The sequence below is a fragment of the Phoenix dactylifera genome, chromosome 8 (genome assembly GCF_051530095.1).
Source record: "Phoenix dactylifera cultivar Ajwa chromosome 8, Ajwa_hap1_PhDact_Kaust_v1.1, whole genome shotgun sequence".
Lineage (NCBI taxonomy): Eukaryota > Viridiplantae > Streptophyta > Magnoliopsida > Arecales > Arecaceae > Phoenix > Phoenix dactylifera.
In genome coordinates, this window is record NC_143197.1 from 32,160,111 (window position 1) to 32,178,001 (window position 17,891).

Here is a 17,891-nt window from a genome sequence, read left to right on the forward strand (position 1 = left end):
TGATGGCCATGTAAGCATGTCATATATAGTTCATGATGGTTCCAAAACGTGCAGTCTCAAGTTTCCTTTATACCAGGGAGGTTTATTCTGCCATAGAATGCCGAGAAAAACCCAACCAATCGAACTATGTTATCACAAATCCACACCGTTAGGAATTACTGATCATTTGATTTTGAAATCAACGACTGCCAGGCTGAAAAATAGTAAACTGTGCAGATAACAATACTGAGTCACTTGTTTTAGTAAAATTTGAAGTCTAATAGGTGTAGGATAATGCAAGAAACATGAAATGAAAGACTCCGGAAGCATTGCCAAAATTGGAGTTAGTTCGTTCCCCTCCACAAGCTTACCAGAAGCTCCCATTTCATGTGGCAAAATTGGGTAGAAATAAAACGATGCCTCTACCCGTCAACAAACTCTAATAAACTCTCCACGGCATGGCCACAAGCAGCACATGTTTTCGGCACCGTCTTTAGGTCTGGTACACACCGGCGGCATGCAATACGATCTGCGCATGGTAAGCAGGTAACCGTTGCCTTGGCCCCTTGGCAAGCAAATTTGAATTGGCACGTGGAGACTCCAGCAGTTGGCCTTGCTCTGAGGCTTGAGGGAGTTGGCACCAAGCTGTGGTGGAGAGATGGACTTCTTCCACCCATTCTCTGCAGGTCGAGCAACTCACCAGGCAGCACATATTAGACCAGCTCACATGAGGATACATACATTACCTACCTACTTAGCTTAGCAAGCACTTCCGAGCACATCTCTAAGTTTGGGACAGAGAACTCAGTTTGCCTAGGATATTTGGGTACTCAAGGCGAAGTTCAAGCATTGGTCTGAACTCGAAGAATTCTCGCTAAAATCTCAATTTAGCAAGAGGAAATCTCTACCTACTTACCTGCAGAGGTGGGTAGTCTGGGTCTGATGGCGGATGCTTGCATAGGTTGATGCCAGGATGGGCGCAAGGCTCGAACCCACGCACAACAGCATTGCAAATCACACATGTTCTAGGGGTACGCGTCGCCATGCAAGCTTCACATGCCTTGTGAAGGCAGGGTACAAGCGCCAAGGAGCCTTCCCGGGATTGGCAGACAACACAGAAACCGCGTTCAAGCTGCATAAACATCGGTAAATCTACATGGTTGCCAGCAAATCTAGCCTAACTTCAAAGCTAAGAGGCTCTTTTAGGAAGAGATATCCTCACCAAACCATGGTCCCACTGTCTCTGAAAGTAAGTAGTGAAGGGTGTGTCACTGCTACCGGGGCTCAAATTTGGTAACTGAATTGGTGGTACCCGGCCACCCGTTGGTGGTATCCGAATCATATACTCTACATTGGATGAGCTCGTGTATCCTGGCCTTAGGAATCCTGGATCAAAGAGATCCCTCCCAGAAATGTTAGCACCTCTCTCATCAGAGCCTATACTGGCAATACAATCCTTCTCCAATGGCTGGCTTTCCATGAGCCAAGTCGCGTCCTCACTGAATTCAGAGATGGAAGGGGAATTTGGGAGCTCAGCTAAGTTCAGTGGCGGATGGTGAACTCTAGGGGACACCTGTGTATCTGTGACTAGGAGGGGCTGCTGCAGCTGGGCTGAAGGTGAGAGCAGCTCGTGGTGGGGCCGAGAGAAAGATGGGAGGAGAACCATGTGAGTCGCAGGGCCAGCGCCTACGGGCACCACCCTCATCCTGCAAATACCTGGGAGAGCACGCATGAAGTCGCTGAGCTTCAGGAAGCCAAGTGAGGCATGGTCGAGCTCCATCCCACAAGTTGCCCTGAAGTCCCCCTTCAGGGAGGATAGAGGATACCATTCTCCTTCCCCCAGACGCCTAGATGCCTCCTTGAGGAAAACTGGTAGCCACTTCCTGAACTTTGACAACCATGGAGGAAGGTTTTGATCAGACAGTTGGGCATCTGGCTTTGCCATTTGTTGATCAGTCGCTTCGTTTTTTGGCGAACTAGATGGTAGCCTCTCTTCCCACGATGCTGACTTTGTATTCCTCATATCATGGTCCTGAAGGAGCTGCAGTTGCAAAGAAGGGGTTTTGGAAGACTCTTTTGGTATGGTTGTTTTAGCAACAGCACCTTTGATCTCAACCTTCTTGCCAAAGATGGTGACAAAGTGGGTTTCTAATGCAGCTGCCACTGTTGCCTCTTGTCTGAAGGTGACGAAACCAAACCCTCTGGACTGCACCTGGTCACCTGCCTGCATGCCAATGACGACAGCCTCCTCTACAGGTCCGAACTCCGCAGCAAAGAATTCCTTGAGATAGTCTGTTATATACCAAATAAATGCAAACAAATAAAGTTCACTGAATATGACACTATCTCATCGCAAATTTAAGTCTACTGACAAGGGGAAGAAGAAAGAAGGCGGATGAGCCCACCTGAGTCAACAGAGGGCGGGAGACCCCCTATGAAAACCTTCCGACGGAAGTCCTTTGGTAGCTGGTTGGAAAAGATAAAAAGATTACGAATGATTCCGGCAATCATGCAATTTTCTGTCTTCCACGCAGTTAGCCTACCTTGGTTACAAACTTAAAGGGAGCCTGCTTGAGTCCGTGCGAGCAGCACACGACTCCTTTAAGCTCACCCTCCCCATGGGCATAGTAGCATTTGGCACCTCTAACACACCCACCTTGAGATTCATGGTACCGGCAAATCCCTGTTTTCGGCTGAGAGTGACCGGAGCTTGGTCTGCTACACCATGAGCGTCTCAGACACCAAGAGTTCTAACATAAGTTAACAGACGACAATATTTACAGATATCCTATTTTAAACTTCCAAACTAAAATGTTTACCTTTCGGTGGCTGCAGCTTCATCCTTGACTTCTAATTCATACATCTCTTCATGCATCACAAATTCATCTGGAGAAAGAACATTTTCATTCGTGAGGCTGGAAGGTTTCCCTGATACAACAAAAAAATAAAAATATAAATGGAGGTCAAAAATTCCCCTAGTGATTATCTTCCATTAGGTCCTGGCGTTACAAAAGGTAAAAATTGAAGGCTTACGGAATCCTCGACTGGTGGGGCTTAGAATGAAGTGCATGTCTCGTGACTTGGCCATGTCTATAGGTCTTTCCCTTCTGAGAAAAGGCAATGGAATGTTAGCAGATATTAACCTGAAAGAGCAGATTCCAAGTTCATATAAAAAGTAGTAAACCGAAGATTGAAGGCCTGGCTGTTGGCGCCAAAACGCAAGAGGAGCTGTGCGCAATCAATGAACCCGTTTCTCACAGCAAAAAATAGTGGTGTTTCTTTCGTCTCAGAGGCAAGATCTACGCATTCTGGAGCGTGAAGCAGTAGTATCTTGAAGAAGAAACAAGCATAGTAAGGTTTTTACATAAAAAGAGTCTAAAAAAAATGGAAAAACAAAACAGGGAGAGGTAACGGAAATGACAAAGGTAGAAAGGAGTACCTGAAGTGCCTGGTAATTGCCCTTAGCAGCGGCAACATGAACTGGTGTCAGTCCTAATTTGTTCCTGTGCGATACTCTGGCACCGTGCTTCAGCAGGAGCCATAAAATCCTGGGACATGGTAAGCACTGGCATTAGCTATCAAACAGTTCAAAACATAATCAATTGTATGGTATCATAGATGAACAAGCAGCAGATAGCTGACCTTGGATCCTGCGAACTAGAACCAACTCTGAGGCACCAGTGAAGCGAGGAATTCCCGTCGAGATCAGTTTCATTCATGTCTGGATTCTCCTTGAGGAGCAGATTGATAACGGCCTCATCTCCGGCCTGCGATAGAAACGGGAAGGGCTATCAGTTTTTCTGCAGCGACTTGCAGAGATCGAGTTGTTAAGCGGATCCATACAAGCCCAATTACCGGTACATGCGGATCAGAAGTAAGCACTTCCTAACAAGATAAACGGAAACTGTGGAAAAAATCATTCTGTGCAAAATCAAGCACTGAACCCTCGCCCGAAGTTCAGTGAGAACGATCAAAGAAAGTCTAGGATTGGTCAACACTTGGCGAGTTAAAGGACCATCAAAGGTTTGCCTCCACTGGACCTGTCCATCTAATAATTTCTCCCTGTTTGTGCCCCGAGGGAAGGTCAATCTTACAATAGCATCATTGTCAACGAACTCTCTACTGGACGGCCGGGGTTGACCTGAACCGCGAGCCGTGACCGGTACACTCGGACGGCTCATCTAAAAAGGACAAGGGACCGCAGCCTCCGGATACAACGTACGGACGTGTAAGTGAATGCCTTTTTATGGGACCGGCCTTCTAAGTAACATGGAACTCTGATCCAGAAACAAACAGACAAAAAAAATTCTAAAACGGGTGCGTTATTTAATACCTGGCACGCACGAACCAGTGGCGCCACGGCTTTTTTGTCGCTTGGACTGCCCCGATGATCGTCGCCGAACACGTGAAGAAGCTCGATCTCCCGGAGCAAAGCCTTTCGCTTCTCGCGACAGCTCTGAGTGGACTCCCAGCCATCCACGAGCCGATTCCCACCGAGTCGTCTCCCCGAACTCGCCGCTTTCGTCGTCTCCCCCAGCGTTAAAGCCTCTCCTAACACCGAATCGTAGACCGTCCTATAGCTCCTCCCGCTAAAACCACCTTCCCCGCGTACCGTCACCGGCGCGGTAAATTTATCCGCGGCAACAAGAAGCAGCACCGCCAGCGCCGTGACTCGTCCCGCCATGGCATTCGCATACGCTATTTCAGCAACTTCCCTAGTTCTCTCAGCCAGCAACCTGATGGCTGTGAAATCCTGCAATAGAACTCGTTAGAGCAGAAAATGCCTCAAATAAGCTCCTGGAAGTCTTTATTCGTTAAAAGCAAACCCTTTCTCTCAGAAGAGTCAGCAGCTCTTCGACTGAATCGCACGGGGACCAATCGACCTGCATCCTAAGGGAGTGCAGAGCGGAGAGGCGCAAAAGAGAAATCGATTACAAGAGATGGAGGAAAGAAATTGGAAAAATACCTGGAATTCTTGGGATCTACTCGGGTCTTGGAAAAGATAGCGAAAACGAAACGATAGGAGATACCGATCTACCTTTTGCTGGACAAGGCGATCTCGAGGGCGAGACAGGAGCTCCCGTCCTTGGATCTGAGATCCGTCCTCGCGTTCTGTCGGAGGAGCAGCTCGATGCACTTGGCAGAGTGCATCTCCGCCGCGTTCTGGAGGGGAGTCCGCCCGAATCCATCCATTTCGTTGATATTGACAGCCGTTCCGGTGTCCCCTTCGATGAGGACTCGAGCGCATTCCACCGAGTCGAGCTTGCAAGCCAGATGAAGGAGTCTGGCAGCATAGCTAGGGTTCAGGGTTTCTTCATCTCTGGCGTTGTCGTCGTTCGGATCGGCTTTAGTCAAGGCCTTGTCAAAGATGGTCTTGGCCAGAAAGACGAACTCAACACCGTCGTCGTTCCAGATGGCCTCGGCGAGACCCCTTTCATCGGTGCTCATCTCATCGGTTTCCTCGTCCTCCATCTCTCGAAGCTCGTCTTCGTCGAAGAGGAAAGCGCCGGTTTCGCCTCTGGTGTAGGTGAAAGGAGCCAGGTCCTTAGACGGATTGACGGCATCCATCTTGTTTGGATTCATGTCGTTCAGCTTGAAGCGGACGACCTGTGGAATAAGAAAAAGAGACAAAGATTTTTAACAACAATAACTCCGATCCATCCCAAGGCAACAAGGATCTGGAATATGATATTCGTAGATTTCTATTTCCGATGGAAAGATTAGTGAATGAAGCACGAATCGAGGTAGGAAACCCTAGATTTCTACAGAACTCTCAGAGGAATGCCAAGAAAAAGAACATAGCGGAGTGATTAATCGAGATTGGTAGCAGAAATAAGAAACTATCAAGATCGGCCTTGGAATCGGGAGATCGCCATACCTCCTCCATCGAAGAAACCCTAAGCCCGAGCAGAACCTCGCACGATCTCTACGCCGATGGTGCTCCGATCGGAGATCCAGCGATCCAAGGTGGGAAGAACAAGCCCAAAAATCTCGCGATCTGAGCTTCTTGCATTGGAAACATACGGAGAGGAAAACGAGATTGTTGGAAGAAGGGAGTGAGGTCCCCAGAAACAGGGGAGAGAGGGGGAGGCAGGGAACGCAAGATGACCAGAGATGGAACCATGCGCGCGCCCCTCCCATTTATAGAGCGCGGATTTGAATCGTGTCGGTGGCTTCCGTGGCAAGCAACCTCGGTCCGAGATTCACTAGCAGGTCTCGTACGACACACAGCTTTTTGTAGCTGCCGTGTTAATTTTTCATTGGCCAGGCTTGGTGGGACCTACAGGATTAAGCTGCTGTCCGCCTGCGGACCCCTCGGGTTCGTCTTTGACAACGTTGACAATGTTTCGGATCTTCCGGGGTGTGGCTGCAGTCTCCAAGCCACCGCTCTTGGTTTCTTTTTGGAAGAAGATAGGACCACTTACACTCACAGTCTGCAGTGAATCACTCGAGCGGTGAGACTTTGAGATACCCCTTCGGCCCATGATTAGGTTCTCATACACACTTGTGCAGTTTTTCGCGCATCATTTGATTGAATATAAAGACTTTGGGCTGTGAGTCCGTGATAATCGGCAGAGAAAAATTGGGCATTGGCGTGCGGCCAGGTTTATAATCGAATCCTACTTAGAGAGATCCGGTATCCCTCGTCGAGAGATTTATGTAACTAATAAAGATGGTGACATACAATGGGCTTAGACCTAGTATCACTTGCTATAAACTCAAAACCCAAAAATTTAAGCTGTTAGAAGAGTCCAAGCTAATACACCCATGCAACTCCCTTTTGATTAGTCAGGTCACTTTATGGCATGTTGTAGGAAGATGGTTTCTATAATTTTAAATTCAGTTGGAATCTGTTATGGTTAAGATGCTAAGAGAGGGACCATGGATTGCATAGGTCCTCAAATTGATTTGGAGGAGGAATGATTTCCAACCATCCGGTGGAAGCATTCGGGGTGGCCCGAATTTGGATAAGGATCCAGCAGCTTCCAATAGAGTACTGGAAACCCAAGCTTTTCCATCCCTATGGTTGCGACTATGGTGGGTAAACCTAAAACAACAAATAAACCAGAAACATTTGGAGATCGATGCAAGCATGCCAAAGGTTGTGTTGGAATTAACTTCAATCAATCTGTTAAGAGAGTTTTTTGTGTATGCCATGAGGGGAAACCTGTGCATGCGGAAGTTAAATATGAAAAGCTTCCAGTGTTGTGCTATCAATGCGCCATTATTGGACATAGACACTAGGAGAACAGGCAGAAATCTAAATTAAAGGAAGAAGAAAAAAACTAAATAATCCACGATTATTGAAATCTAAGTAATGAATCATAAATCATTACAGCATCAGGATCATTGCCAGGCCCCAGGCATCAGCTGATTATATCGGTCTTTTTGACAAAGTCAAGCCCATAACCAAAAATCAGCAATCAAAAAAAAATCCAAACAACTTGAAAGCACAAATCGAAGTAATGAATCATAAATCATTACAACATCAGGATCAATGCCAGGCACCCCACCTGCTGATCATATCGATATTTTCGACAAAGCCAAGCCCACAACCAAAATCAGCAATCAAAAAAACCCGACAACTTGAAAGCACAAACTGAAACCACATCCAATGTAATGATAGATGAATAAATTACAGAATAATACAGAAAAGCCTATCAAAGATCAAAGGTAGCAAAACCCAAGGGGATACAAAGAATACCCTCAGAAACAATGATCAATGGATATACAAATATGAAATTGAAAAACATATCTTAATCCTTTGTTAATATTCCCCCCATTATTCTTCTAACATAACATAACAATCTGTTCTTAAAAGAATGGAATCAAACCAGAGAAAATTATGTTAATTGGAATCAGAAGATAACTCGAAAGGGGGGTCAACAGCATAAGAATGAACATTGCTGGCAAGACCAGTCTTATTTCCTTTGTTCCTGGGTCGTCATCGTCATCGTCATGTACAGGCGCCAAATGAGCCCTCTCCATAATAGAATTCACAAGGAGATGAATCACTGGCTTAGGAATGATGGTGTGGGTGAGAGAGAATATTACAAAAACTCCTGAATTGTCTTACTGTTACCTTTCCCCTTTCATTTATCATCTATTTACAAGAAACCATTGTCTTTTGGCTCCCCCATCTTTGTTGATGGAAAGAAGAGATCTAGACTAGCATGCAGGCGTCAGCTAGAGGGGGTTTGACCTGGAGCTTGGCTTGCCGTTGGGACCAATAGCCATGTGCAGCAAGAACCCGGTCCAGAAGCTCTTGAGGTACTGGTTCCCCTCTCCTTTGACGAGGAGATATTTTTGCAGTGTGCACCAACGTCTTCCATTTATCCTGCATTCATTAAACCCCCTTACAATGATTTTTACGACAAAGGCATGACACATAACTTCTCCTTATAGGCAAACATTACTATAACAAAACAAGAAGATCCATTCCAAAAGGAATTTCTTTGGCCATAATGATACCCTGACAAGGAATTCCTTCGAGAAAATTTAAGCAAATTAAACACTGAAAGGATTCAGCAAGAGTCCATGGTTACAAATGCCTCGATACCCTGTTATTCCAAGTAAGACATACATCTGACCCTTTATGTAAAAAAGGAAAAGCAGATCACCTTTGTTTGGGTAACATAACTCACACTAGCATATTTAGGGCTTTCCCTAAGAAACACTAACCAACTTAAAGCTATGAAGAAATAAACTAATTTCAGTAAATATCCGCATCTGGCACAAGAGCTGCTTACTATGGAAAACTAGTGCCTGAGGTTCATGGCTAGGAAAAAAAAAGTCCAAGAAAACGAGTTTTCAAGCAAAGTTTTAAAGATGCACTTTAAGCATTAAGAATTATTAAATAGCGTGATGTTAGCTCTCCGTTCTTACTATATGTCGGTGTTTACATTGCCAAAATGGGTCCTTAATAGGATTGATCAGATGCGTCGTGTATTTCTTTGGAAAGGAGTGGACAAAGTTAGTGACTTCCATTGCTTGGTGAATTGGGATTAGGTGTGTAGGTCTCCAAGGAATAAGGAGGGTTGGGGATAAAAAATATTGAGCAAATGAACCTAGCATTTCTTGCAAAATAGGCTTGGAAGTTTTTGCAGAGAAGTGATTTTCCTTGGTGGAAGCTTATTCAAAGAGCTTACTATCGGAAGAAGAAATTTAGGATGAGGACTAGAAAAGGCCTAAGAAGCCTATCCCCTATTTGGAAAGACATCAGCAAACAACTGGAAGCCTTTTGGAGCTATTTGTTGTTTAAATTGGAAAATGGCACGAACATCTGCTTTTGGAACGATAGCTTGCTAGGGCCCTTGAAGCTCTCCTCTTTGTTTATTGAGCTCTATGCTAATGCAGCAAGGCAAGACTGCATGGTTGCCTCACAGTGGTCATGGAGAACACTCTCTTGGAAAGTTAAAGTAAAAGTACTCCTTACAAAACAACAGATGAATCAACTATATACTCTCAAAGAAGCTCTTTCTCATGCAAGACCGTCTCGAATTGGTGATGCCCTCCTATGGAAACTCTCGCAAAGAGGTTATTTTACAATTTCTTAATAATGGTGGCCTTCGCTGTGGAAGGTGGCTTGTGCTCAGAAATCGACTGCATACAAGAGAGATTCTTGCTAAGAAAGGATGGCGGGTTAGTGATGGATGTGTGCTGTGGGGAAGAAGAACTGAAACGATCTTTCATCTACTAAGTAGGTGCTCATTTGCCCGTAGTTTATGGACAACAATTAAAGTGCAGCTAAATTTGAGAGGATGACCTACAATTAAAGTGCAGCTAAATTTGCCCGTAGTTTATGGACCAAATGGAGAAACAAAAAATTCCAACCACCAATGAAAAAAGTTGCAGATCAGTTGATTGCTGCTATCTATTCCGAAATATGGAAGGAGCAAAATGCTCGAATTTATTAAAGAAATCAAGTTCTATCTATTATGTTTTGTAAAAAATCTTATCAATATTTTTTAGCTCGAAGTATTTGTATTTAGAGAAGCTACTTCATCCTCATCTCAAACTTGAGAATAACCTCGCAGCATTGGCATTGCACATTGAAAAACGTTGATCAATATTTTTTGAAAATGGTTGACTCATATTAAGATACAGAGTTTATATAGTTGCACATTGAAGATATAGAGATCCTTCAAATCACTTATAAGATTGTTCACATTCTTCAATAGTTTAACAGGTCTACTTATAGACCACTGCCTTTTGTAAAAGAATTTTATTGCTTTCTTATGTTTTTCTTTCTTGCAAATCTTTTATAAATAGTTTCTGTAAACTCCACTTTTCTAATAAAGGCTGGGTGGCTTTGCCTCTCTTCATCCAAAAAAGAATTATTATAAATGAGGGAAAATCTGCCAATTAGGTGATGGAGATTAACTCTGAAGCTTTGAAGGAATGCAGAAGTACACGATGCAAGGAGATCTCATACCTTCAGATCTACATAGGTCCGATGCTTAGCATTGTCAAAAGCTTGAAGTTTGACATCTCTCCACCTGAAATAAGTAATAAGAGACCAAAATAAGACCCATCAAAGATCCCTTTTTTTTTGGGGGGGGGGGGGAGTTTTTAACGCAGACCTTCCAGTTCCAAGCTTTTCAACTGCCTCAACCAGCGCTTCGACTTCAGAGACAGAGAATGGCCTCCTAATTCTACGTTGAACAAACTCAGACCGCCTTGGTTTATGCAATGGAACCATGGACACGGCATCAAAGCTCATGGCTGGGACAGGAACTAGAGCTCGTGAGTTTGATGTTGCTGCTGCCGCTACTGGTTTATTTACTAATTTAGTATCAACAGGAGAGTGAACTGAATCATGATCACTCTCAGGAAAATGCAGTGCAGAGGTCACCGGAGGCTCCGGACTGGCATTAAATATCTCTGTAACTGGTGCAGGAGAAGCAGCTGGATGCCTTAAACATAAAAGAAAATTTCTAAACAAGGGGTCACAAAATTAATTTCATGAACAAACATTTCAAATGCTACAGGAATTAAATGCAATTCAACAGCCCCACAGGACAAATGGGAGCCTATATAATTTATAAGATAACTTATATCAGTAACGAATATGAATATCACATCTAATGCGGCTAAATATTTTTTCTTTCTTTTTCCATATCAGAAAGCTGTCAGATGAGGACAGGAACAGATCGTCGTCATTAAACTTCCAAAATAGGAAATTAGATAAACCTATTAAAAATACATTGCTGAGTTGGTAAAACAGTCACCATAGCATTCAGTGAACTGCAGTGAATTTTTATGAAATATAGACATGAAATGAAGGAGAATTGACACCAGTGTTGTTAGATCAAGAAATAAGACAGTTGTTGTAGTTAACTGTGTAAACAAAGTTGCACAATGACATTACCTGGCTAATGGTTCAATCGCATCACAGGGACAATGGGTATGTGGATATTCAGGGCTTGTGACCGGTGATGAAGCTCCTGCAGACTTGGGCTCCAGCATAAAGCCCAAATTGTCCAGCTTATCAACATTAGATATTCCAGCTTGGAGTAGGGTTTTATTATCATCTCTAACCTTCTTTCCTTGGAGTAGAACTCCCACACGCAATCCACCTCCAAGAATAGCTGTCGCAGCTTCCATGATTGTCCTCTACAACATAAAACATACGAGAGAGATTTACATCTAAATTCACAAAGGCCATTTTCCTAGCCACTGAAAGTATATAAAGACAATCGAAGCCTAGGAAGGTGCAAAATCATAAAATAAAAACGAATCAAGAAAACCAAGATAAAGATCAGAAGAAAAAGATCCATCCGACCAATAGTTAGACCAATATAACTTCTTTTTCTTTTTCCTTTGAGAAATGATTAATATAACAAATATTAAAAATAGATAGAGAAGTAAACTGACTAATGCATGATTCACAAGCCAGGTTGTAAATATTACATAAACCTTCTAAAACATATTATTTATGGCTATGGATCTGCCTTAAATCATTGGCAAGATTCACATTTAATGTATTGGAAGAACATTTAGCAATCCAGATTCCCTATGGAGTAGAAAATTATAACATGTATCTAACAAACATGATAGAATGTGGTATTTGCACAGTACACCAGAGATCAGGAACGAACTGAAGTGAAGAGGAGGAACGAACTGAAGTGAAGAGGAGGATCGTATACCTTAAGCAAACCAACAGTAGCAGTTTCTGAAATCTCTATGAAAAGTTCTGGCACATTGAATGATTTGATACTGAGTTTCACTGCAAAAGAAAAGTACTTGTTTCTCATAAGACCATAATGACAGGGTCAAAAAAATGAAGTCAAATATTAAAAAGTCATCATCTTTCCATCAAAACCTATCATACCATGGAAATTTTCAGATTTATATGATGATATTTGACCGGAAGCAGGAGATGATGTGCCATTCCCTGCAAAAGGTAAAATATTTTGTTTAAATCTCCTAAAATTCAAAAAGGAAGATAGGGATGGTAAACTATATAAAACTTATATAAGGAGATACCTCCATGCAGAGCAGCATGTAAATTATTTGTTTTGTAATTTATTTCTTTTTCAGATGAGTTACACAAGCCTTTGCTACTAGTTCCCCCATCAGATAGTGACATTGAGCGGTGCTCAAACACCTTTTTCCTCTTAAATGAATACCTCTGTGTCCTTCGCCGTGTGTAACAAAATTTCAGACTGTGAAAAGCAGGCTTCATATCTAAATCTGATTATTAAAAAAAAAATCTAGTTTATGAGGTTTGCCAACATACAAACATTATTTACCAAAAATAGGACAGAAGTGACAGTATTGAGGTCATCTTCTGACAGGCAGAAAAAAGTCATGGAGATAATCAGCATACCAGTTTTAGAAAACAGCTTTCTTATTTTATGATATTGAGGCTTCAAGGCCTTAGAAGTTATGGTGCGAGGATGAGTGCACCCGGAAGAGTTTTCGTCATCATCTCTATCTGCAATTAGTTCTGTATCATCCCGACAAATGAGAAAGGAGCTAATACGAGGAATGTGATGCCCATGCAGAGGCACCTCAATGCTGCTGTCTGAGCTAGCCAAAGCAGGGGGTTTAGCATCCAGCTCCACTGGATTGTCCGAACTCCAGGAGTGCTGGATGTTTTTAACCACTGCAGCTTCAGCTTCATGCTGCTCAGATACGAACCGTGTCTTGATCCCATCCATGAATTCAGCTTCACATGACTCTGCAGAACCAGGAGAGTAACTTTCAGTGCAACAATTCTTGGCAGTTGTGCCAAGAGAATATCCAAGTGCTTCCTTGCTGCCATTAGCTGCAAAATCCCCAGTATAAATATCCTGGTTCAATACATCAGATTCTACAACAACAAAAGTAGATCCTGAAGCTGTTGCTTTTGAAATTTGCGAATGTTCCTTCAAAGTGTGGGCAATCTGCCTCTGGATGGGAAGTTCAGGAGCAGATGAAATTTCCTTACATCTTACTTGATCAAAAGCTTCATCTTGGCATAGCTTCTCTTCATCCAGTTGTTTCTCTTCCTCCAGTTGCCCCTGTTTAACATTCTGGTTAGAATTTCCGAGTATGCTATGCAGGGTCAAAGAATTTTCTCTCTCTAGTATCTTCCCTGCTACAGCTGCGAGCAAGTCAAATGCACACATTTGGCCATCCACCACCTTCCTTCTAACTGAACGCTTTCTCTGTAACTCAACTATAAGAGATTAGAAAGAGTTCACCGAAACCCATTTGGAAAAGGGGGGAAAATCCAAGTAAATGGCTTGTGATAGAAAACAAATACCTTGGCAGATTTTGGAATTTGAGGCATTGCAGGAACGTGGTAGCCATTGAAACTCTTCTTAAACACCATGTCTCAGAGACTCATGACTTCAAGAAGATCATCGAGCAGCAAGGAAAACATCACTGATTCCACGACCTTTCTTCAGATGCAAAAATGGAGACGCATACCGTATGCAGGTTCAGTTGCTCCATTAATCCAACGAGTATATGAAATACATACCATGGTGCTGGAATGAAAGAAACAACCTGCAAACAGAGCAGATATTAAATTTGCTGACAAAGAGATGCTTCAATGGGTAATATATATATATATATATATATATATATATATATATATATATATATATATATATATATATATATATATATATATATCACAAGGTACTTGAACCAACCATGAAGACCTATGACTAGGTATGAATCAAAAATAAAGTTACTGATTGTAAAATCCCAACACTAAACGCCCTTCTCCCAGAAGCCTACCAAAACTTCATTGTCCACAAAACTAACAGATGGATAGCGGTTCATATGGTGTCATACATCACACGAAAGACATTTCAACAAAAAACCCTAAGATTGAACCGACAAAGTATCGCAGCTTCTAAAAGAAAAACTAATCAAAATGTTTAACCCCTGCTACAGTAATCGATCAGAAAAAGGATATATGCTTCAGCTTCCATTATAGCAGGATATTTAACAGCCAATCAATTTCTATTATATTGTCCAAATCCCAACAAACTGCTAACGAATCTAAAAGCTATATGAAGGAGTGATAGATTTAATGAACATCAGGAGATCCAATTAAGGAAAGAAATCCAAGAAAAGCGTTAGAAGCTTCATAAAGGGAATGTAAGTGTAATTAATGGAATCAGAATTATGAAGCACCGTATTAAAACACAAAACCATGAGATATTAAAAAAAAGATCATAAATTTAAAGCGGAAACAGATCAAAGATGTTACCTTTAAGCGCCTCTGATGATCCTTAGATCCGCTCATTTCTAAAGAAAGTCATACCAGATTAAAGAATCTATGGCATTTTGTAAATAATTCCTGCAAAGTTATAATAACAGAAAAACCTCTTTCCTTCCATCTAAAGCAAAATAAAGCTTATATCGTCCCCCTTTTCAAAAAAAAAATGTTTACAAAGGATCAAACGAGATCAAGTACAAGAGGAAAAGGAAAACGGTAACAGCATCAGGAACCGCGAGACAAGGAATTCAATTGATGGAGAATTCAACAAAAAAAACACGAAATCCATAAAAAAGATAGGATCTTGATTGTCCTGTGGCCGTTTTTCCTTTGAAAAAAAAACAGAATTCAGGAGAAAGTTTTCTTTTTCAAATAGATCATCACAGACACGTCCAGAAGAGAGCAGAACCAGCACGGAAAAGGAATCACGAATTTTTCGAGGATCGGAGAGAAAATAATTGGAAATTAGCTCTCAAGACCGTCTATCCGAAGAATACGGGTAAGAAACAGCATGGAATCCGATCCGCTCCTCACCTCCGCAAGAAAGATTCGGTCAGAAAACCGCATAAAATTCCTCAAGATTCTCGTCCGAAGGAAGATCGCCGAGAAATAGAACAATTCCGGCCAAGCCCGGCAGCGACGATATCGCCAGAATGCGAGAAAACCACCCCCGATCTCGATGGGAATTCAAGATTTGCTTCATGCACGCGATCTCATTATTTTACCAAGAAATCTCTAATTCGGACGGAGCCTAATTCGGAAGCCTAATTTTTCTCTTCCATTTCTAATCGCCTGCTCTCTCTCTCTTTCCCTCCCTCCCCCTGACCGAGAGAACACCAAACCCCATAAAAACCACCCTCTGTTTTCCTTAAGCCCCAGCTTTTATACCATTGACACCTGCGACCGGGTAGTCCGGTAAAATCCACGGGTTCCCAGATCGCCGGTAACCAAACCTCCCTCGCCTTTTCCTCTCCAAGTGCTGAACTTATTCCCTTTTGATGCCCGCCACGTGTACAGACCAGCGATCGTACGGTTAATGATGGTGATCTTTGATCCGAGACGTGATATGGCAAGTATTGCCTTCGTTATTGCTCAAATCAGCATGGCAGCAAGGCTTGAGTTATTAGGTTACTAAATATTCATCTGGCAGACTTGCACATTAAATCTTATGACCGAGTTAGGAGGGCCGTTCAAACTTTCATGAATAACTAAAAGGCTATGAATGTTAGTATAACTGCTACATGTAATCCTGGTAATCATCATTTATTAGATGCTAAATCTTTTACTTGGTGGTAAGTGAAGCTCAAGACCACTTATCACAAAAATAGCATACAAGTACACGTATACATTAATGTATATAATTTTCTACAGTTTTAATTGGCATCAAAAAAAAAATCCATAGTTTTAATAATTCTAGTTTTAGTACCTCTTTTAAGTAAAGAGTCAGAGTTAAATGAATCAAGATGTAAACCCCTGCTTCATGCGGATTAAATAAAGCGTTATTTCTCAATATCGCAAAAAAAATAGTTAATAGTTAAACATGCAAGCATAAGTAGTGGGAATCGTGCATCTCCAAGATATATTCGGCGAATAACCGATGTGGGACTAAACACATACTCACATGAGTCCTCACAATCTCATCCCTATTTAAGTCCTGACATCTTCGTCAGGTTAAGGGTTAAGTTCATTCAAATCTAATCATAAATACCATGGTTGGCCTATGGTCAACCCCAATAGAACCGTGCTGCAGTGTTCTCTAGTCTACATAGGTTATAGGCTGAGTCCGCTCTAATACCGTTTGTAATAACTCAGGATCTTGCCCAAAATAACTAATTAGAAGATATTATTTGCGTTTCTTAATCCTGTATAAGTAGTCAAAATCTATCTAGCAAATAATCAATATGAAACTAAATAGACATTCGTATGAGTCCTACAAATGTCTGCCGTCCTTCCCATTTGAGCCGGTGACGTTGCGCCGGGGAACGGATAGCGTGGCCCATGGAGCGGCCGCTGAGGGCTAGCAACATTGGTACGGGGATAAAGGGGAAGGCGAGGTGAGGGGTGGAAATAACTATTTTGTGCGGTGGAGAATGAGTGGGGTCCGGACGGTCGAGGGCGAGAGGAGAGAGAAGCACCATGCCACCAAGTCTCCCGCAGCGCGGAAGGTCTACTCTGATCATGCTACTACAATGGTTCCTCGCGGATCTCCAGGCTCCAGCCAAAAGAATTCCTAATCATCATGCCCTTCTTATATTCGAGTGATTAAGAATTTTGATAAAAACATTAGAGCCATGACTTTCTAGATTCGAAGGAATCAAAACATTAGAGCCATGATATAATTTATTTGACTTAAATATTTATATATTTTTAGCATAAAAACTAAAAAAAGAAGAAGAATTAAAGGTAAAGGGAAGACTATGCATGATCTTAGAATCGACGTTTCAATATAACTATTAAACTTGTATTTATTGTTTTGTCCTAAGATGATATTATTGCTCGAAAAATATCATATTTTAAAAACTTTATTTTTTTATTTCTTATTTATTTTATTAGCTAAGATAAATTTAATTGTGGTCCCCACTGCCCACTTGGGTAATCGTAGATGGCTACCTAAAATAACAATTTTTTTTTGCATGGATATTCTTCTGAAAATTTAAATTTACGTAAATACCCTTTTAAAATTTATATTTATTTTTGTCCTCTCATAAAATATTGTTTTGTATGAATGCCTCTAATATAACAGTTCTTCTAACACCATTAATAAAAAGCATATTTATTTTAATTAAAAATAAAATAAATTTTTGAAACTATCTTTTTGTCTTCCATCGCCATCGTCTTATAAATATTTTTTTTTGCACATTTAATCATTAAAAATATTTTAGTCATTAATTTTAATTTGAAATCGTTAATTTTTTAACGACATTAGATGGCATGGGTACATATGCAAAAATAAGGATAAAAAAAGATAAAATAAAAAAACAAGTGTTTTACGAGGATATATATGTAAATATTAATTTTGAAAGAATATTTATACAAAATTTGATATTTAGATGGCCCTAAAAAACCCAAATAAGAATAAAACCCCATTCGGAATCTTACGCCAAAAGGATCATATTAATGGCTTTTTTTGAACTACCAGTTTTATCTGGCATTGTTTTTGTGGCTGCTGTAAAACTAGTAGACTGCTCTT

The 17,891-nt window shown here is 41.6% G+C and overlaps 2 protein-coding genes across 9 annotated transcripts; both read right to left on the minus strand.

Annotated features, from left to right (window-relative positions):
• Positions 1 to 215: 215 nt before the first annotated feature.
• Positions 216 to 5,993, minus strand: LOC103704167 (uncharacterized). 4 transcript variants are annotated; one of them, XM_089925131.1, is made up of 14 exons: positions 5,858 to 5,993; positions 5,018 to 5,586; positions 4,806 to 4,869; positions 4,313 to 4,732; positions 3,622 to 3,746; positions 3,419 to 3,527; positions 3,164 to 3,309; positions 3,013 to 3,086; positions 2,799 to 2,865; positions 2,523 to 2,694; positions 2,385 to 2,445; positions 1,202 to 2,271; positions 896 to 1,111; positions 216 to 659 (listed from the first exon to the last, which is right to left on the minus strand). In XM_089925131.1, exons 1-14 carry the CDS (start codon positions 5,864 to 5,866, stop codon positions 402 to 404), a joined length of 3,360 nt encoding a protein of 1,119 aa, XP_089781257.1. In that variant the 5' UTR covers positions 5,867 to 5,993; the 3' UTR covers positions 216 to 401. The 4 variants fall into 4 exon arrangements, with proteins under 4 accessions (XP_089781257.1, XP_089781256.1, XP_038980971.3 ...); XM_089925130.1 differs by having other exon boundaries at positions 2,523 to 2,697; XM_039125043.3 differs by having other exon boundaries at positions 2,799 to 2,907.
• Positions 5,994 to 7,717: 1,724 nt separating this feature from the next.
• LOC103704166 (telomere repeat-binding protein 2) lies at positions 7,718 to 15,578 on the minus strand. 5 transcript variants are annotated; one of them, XM_088703670.2, is made up of 11 exons: positions 15,236 to 15,559; positions 13,733 to 13,977; positions 13,415 to 13,634; positions 12,812 to 13,252; positions 12,469 to 12,675; positions 12,314 to 12,376; positions 12,129 to 12,208; positions 11,351 to 11,595; positions 10,563 to 10,895; positions 10,415 to 10,478; positions 7,718 to 8,317 (listed from the first exon to the last, which is right to left on the minus strand). In XM_088703670.2, the coding sequence occupies exons 2-11, from the start codon at positions 13,799 to 13,801 to the stop codon at positions 8,144 to 8,146; spliced, it is 1,896 nt and encodes a 631-aa protein (XP_088559796.1). In that variant the 5' UTR covers positions 13,802 to 13,977; positions 15,236 to 15,559; the 3' UTR covers positions 7,718 to 8,143. The 5 variants fall into 5 exon arrangements, with proteins under 5 accessions (XP_088559796.1, XP_088559795.1, XP_038980975.2 ...); XM_088703669.2 differs by adding an exon at positions 14,693 to 14,730 and having other exon boundaries at positions 12,812 to 13,634; XM_039125047.3 differs by having other exon boundaries at positions 14,693 to 15,559.
• Between the last annotated feature and the right edge of the window lie 2,313 nt (positions 15,579 to 17,891).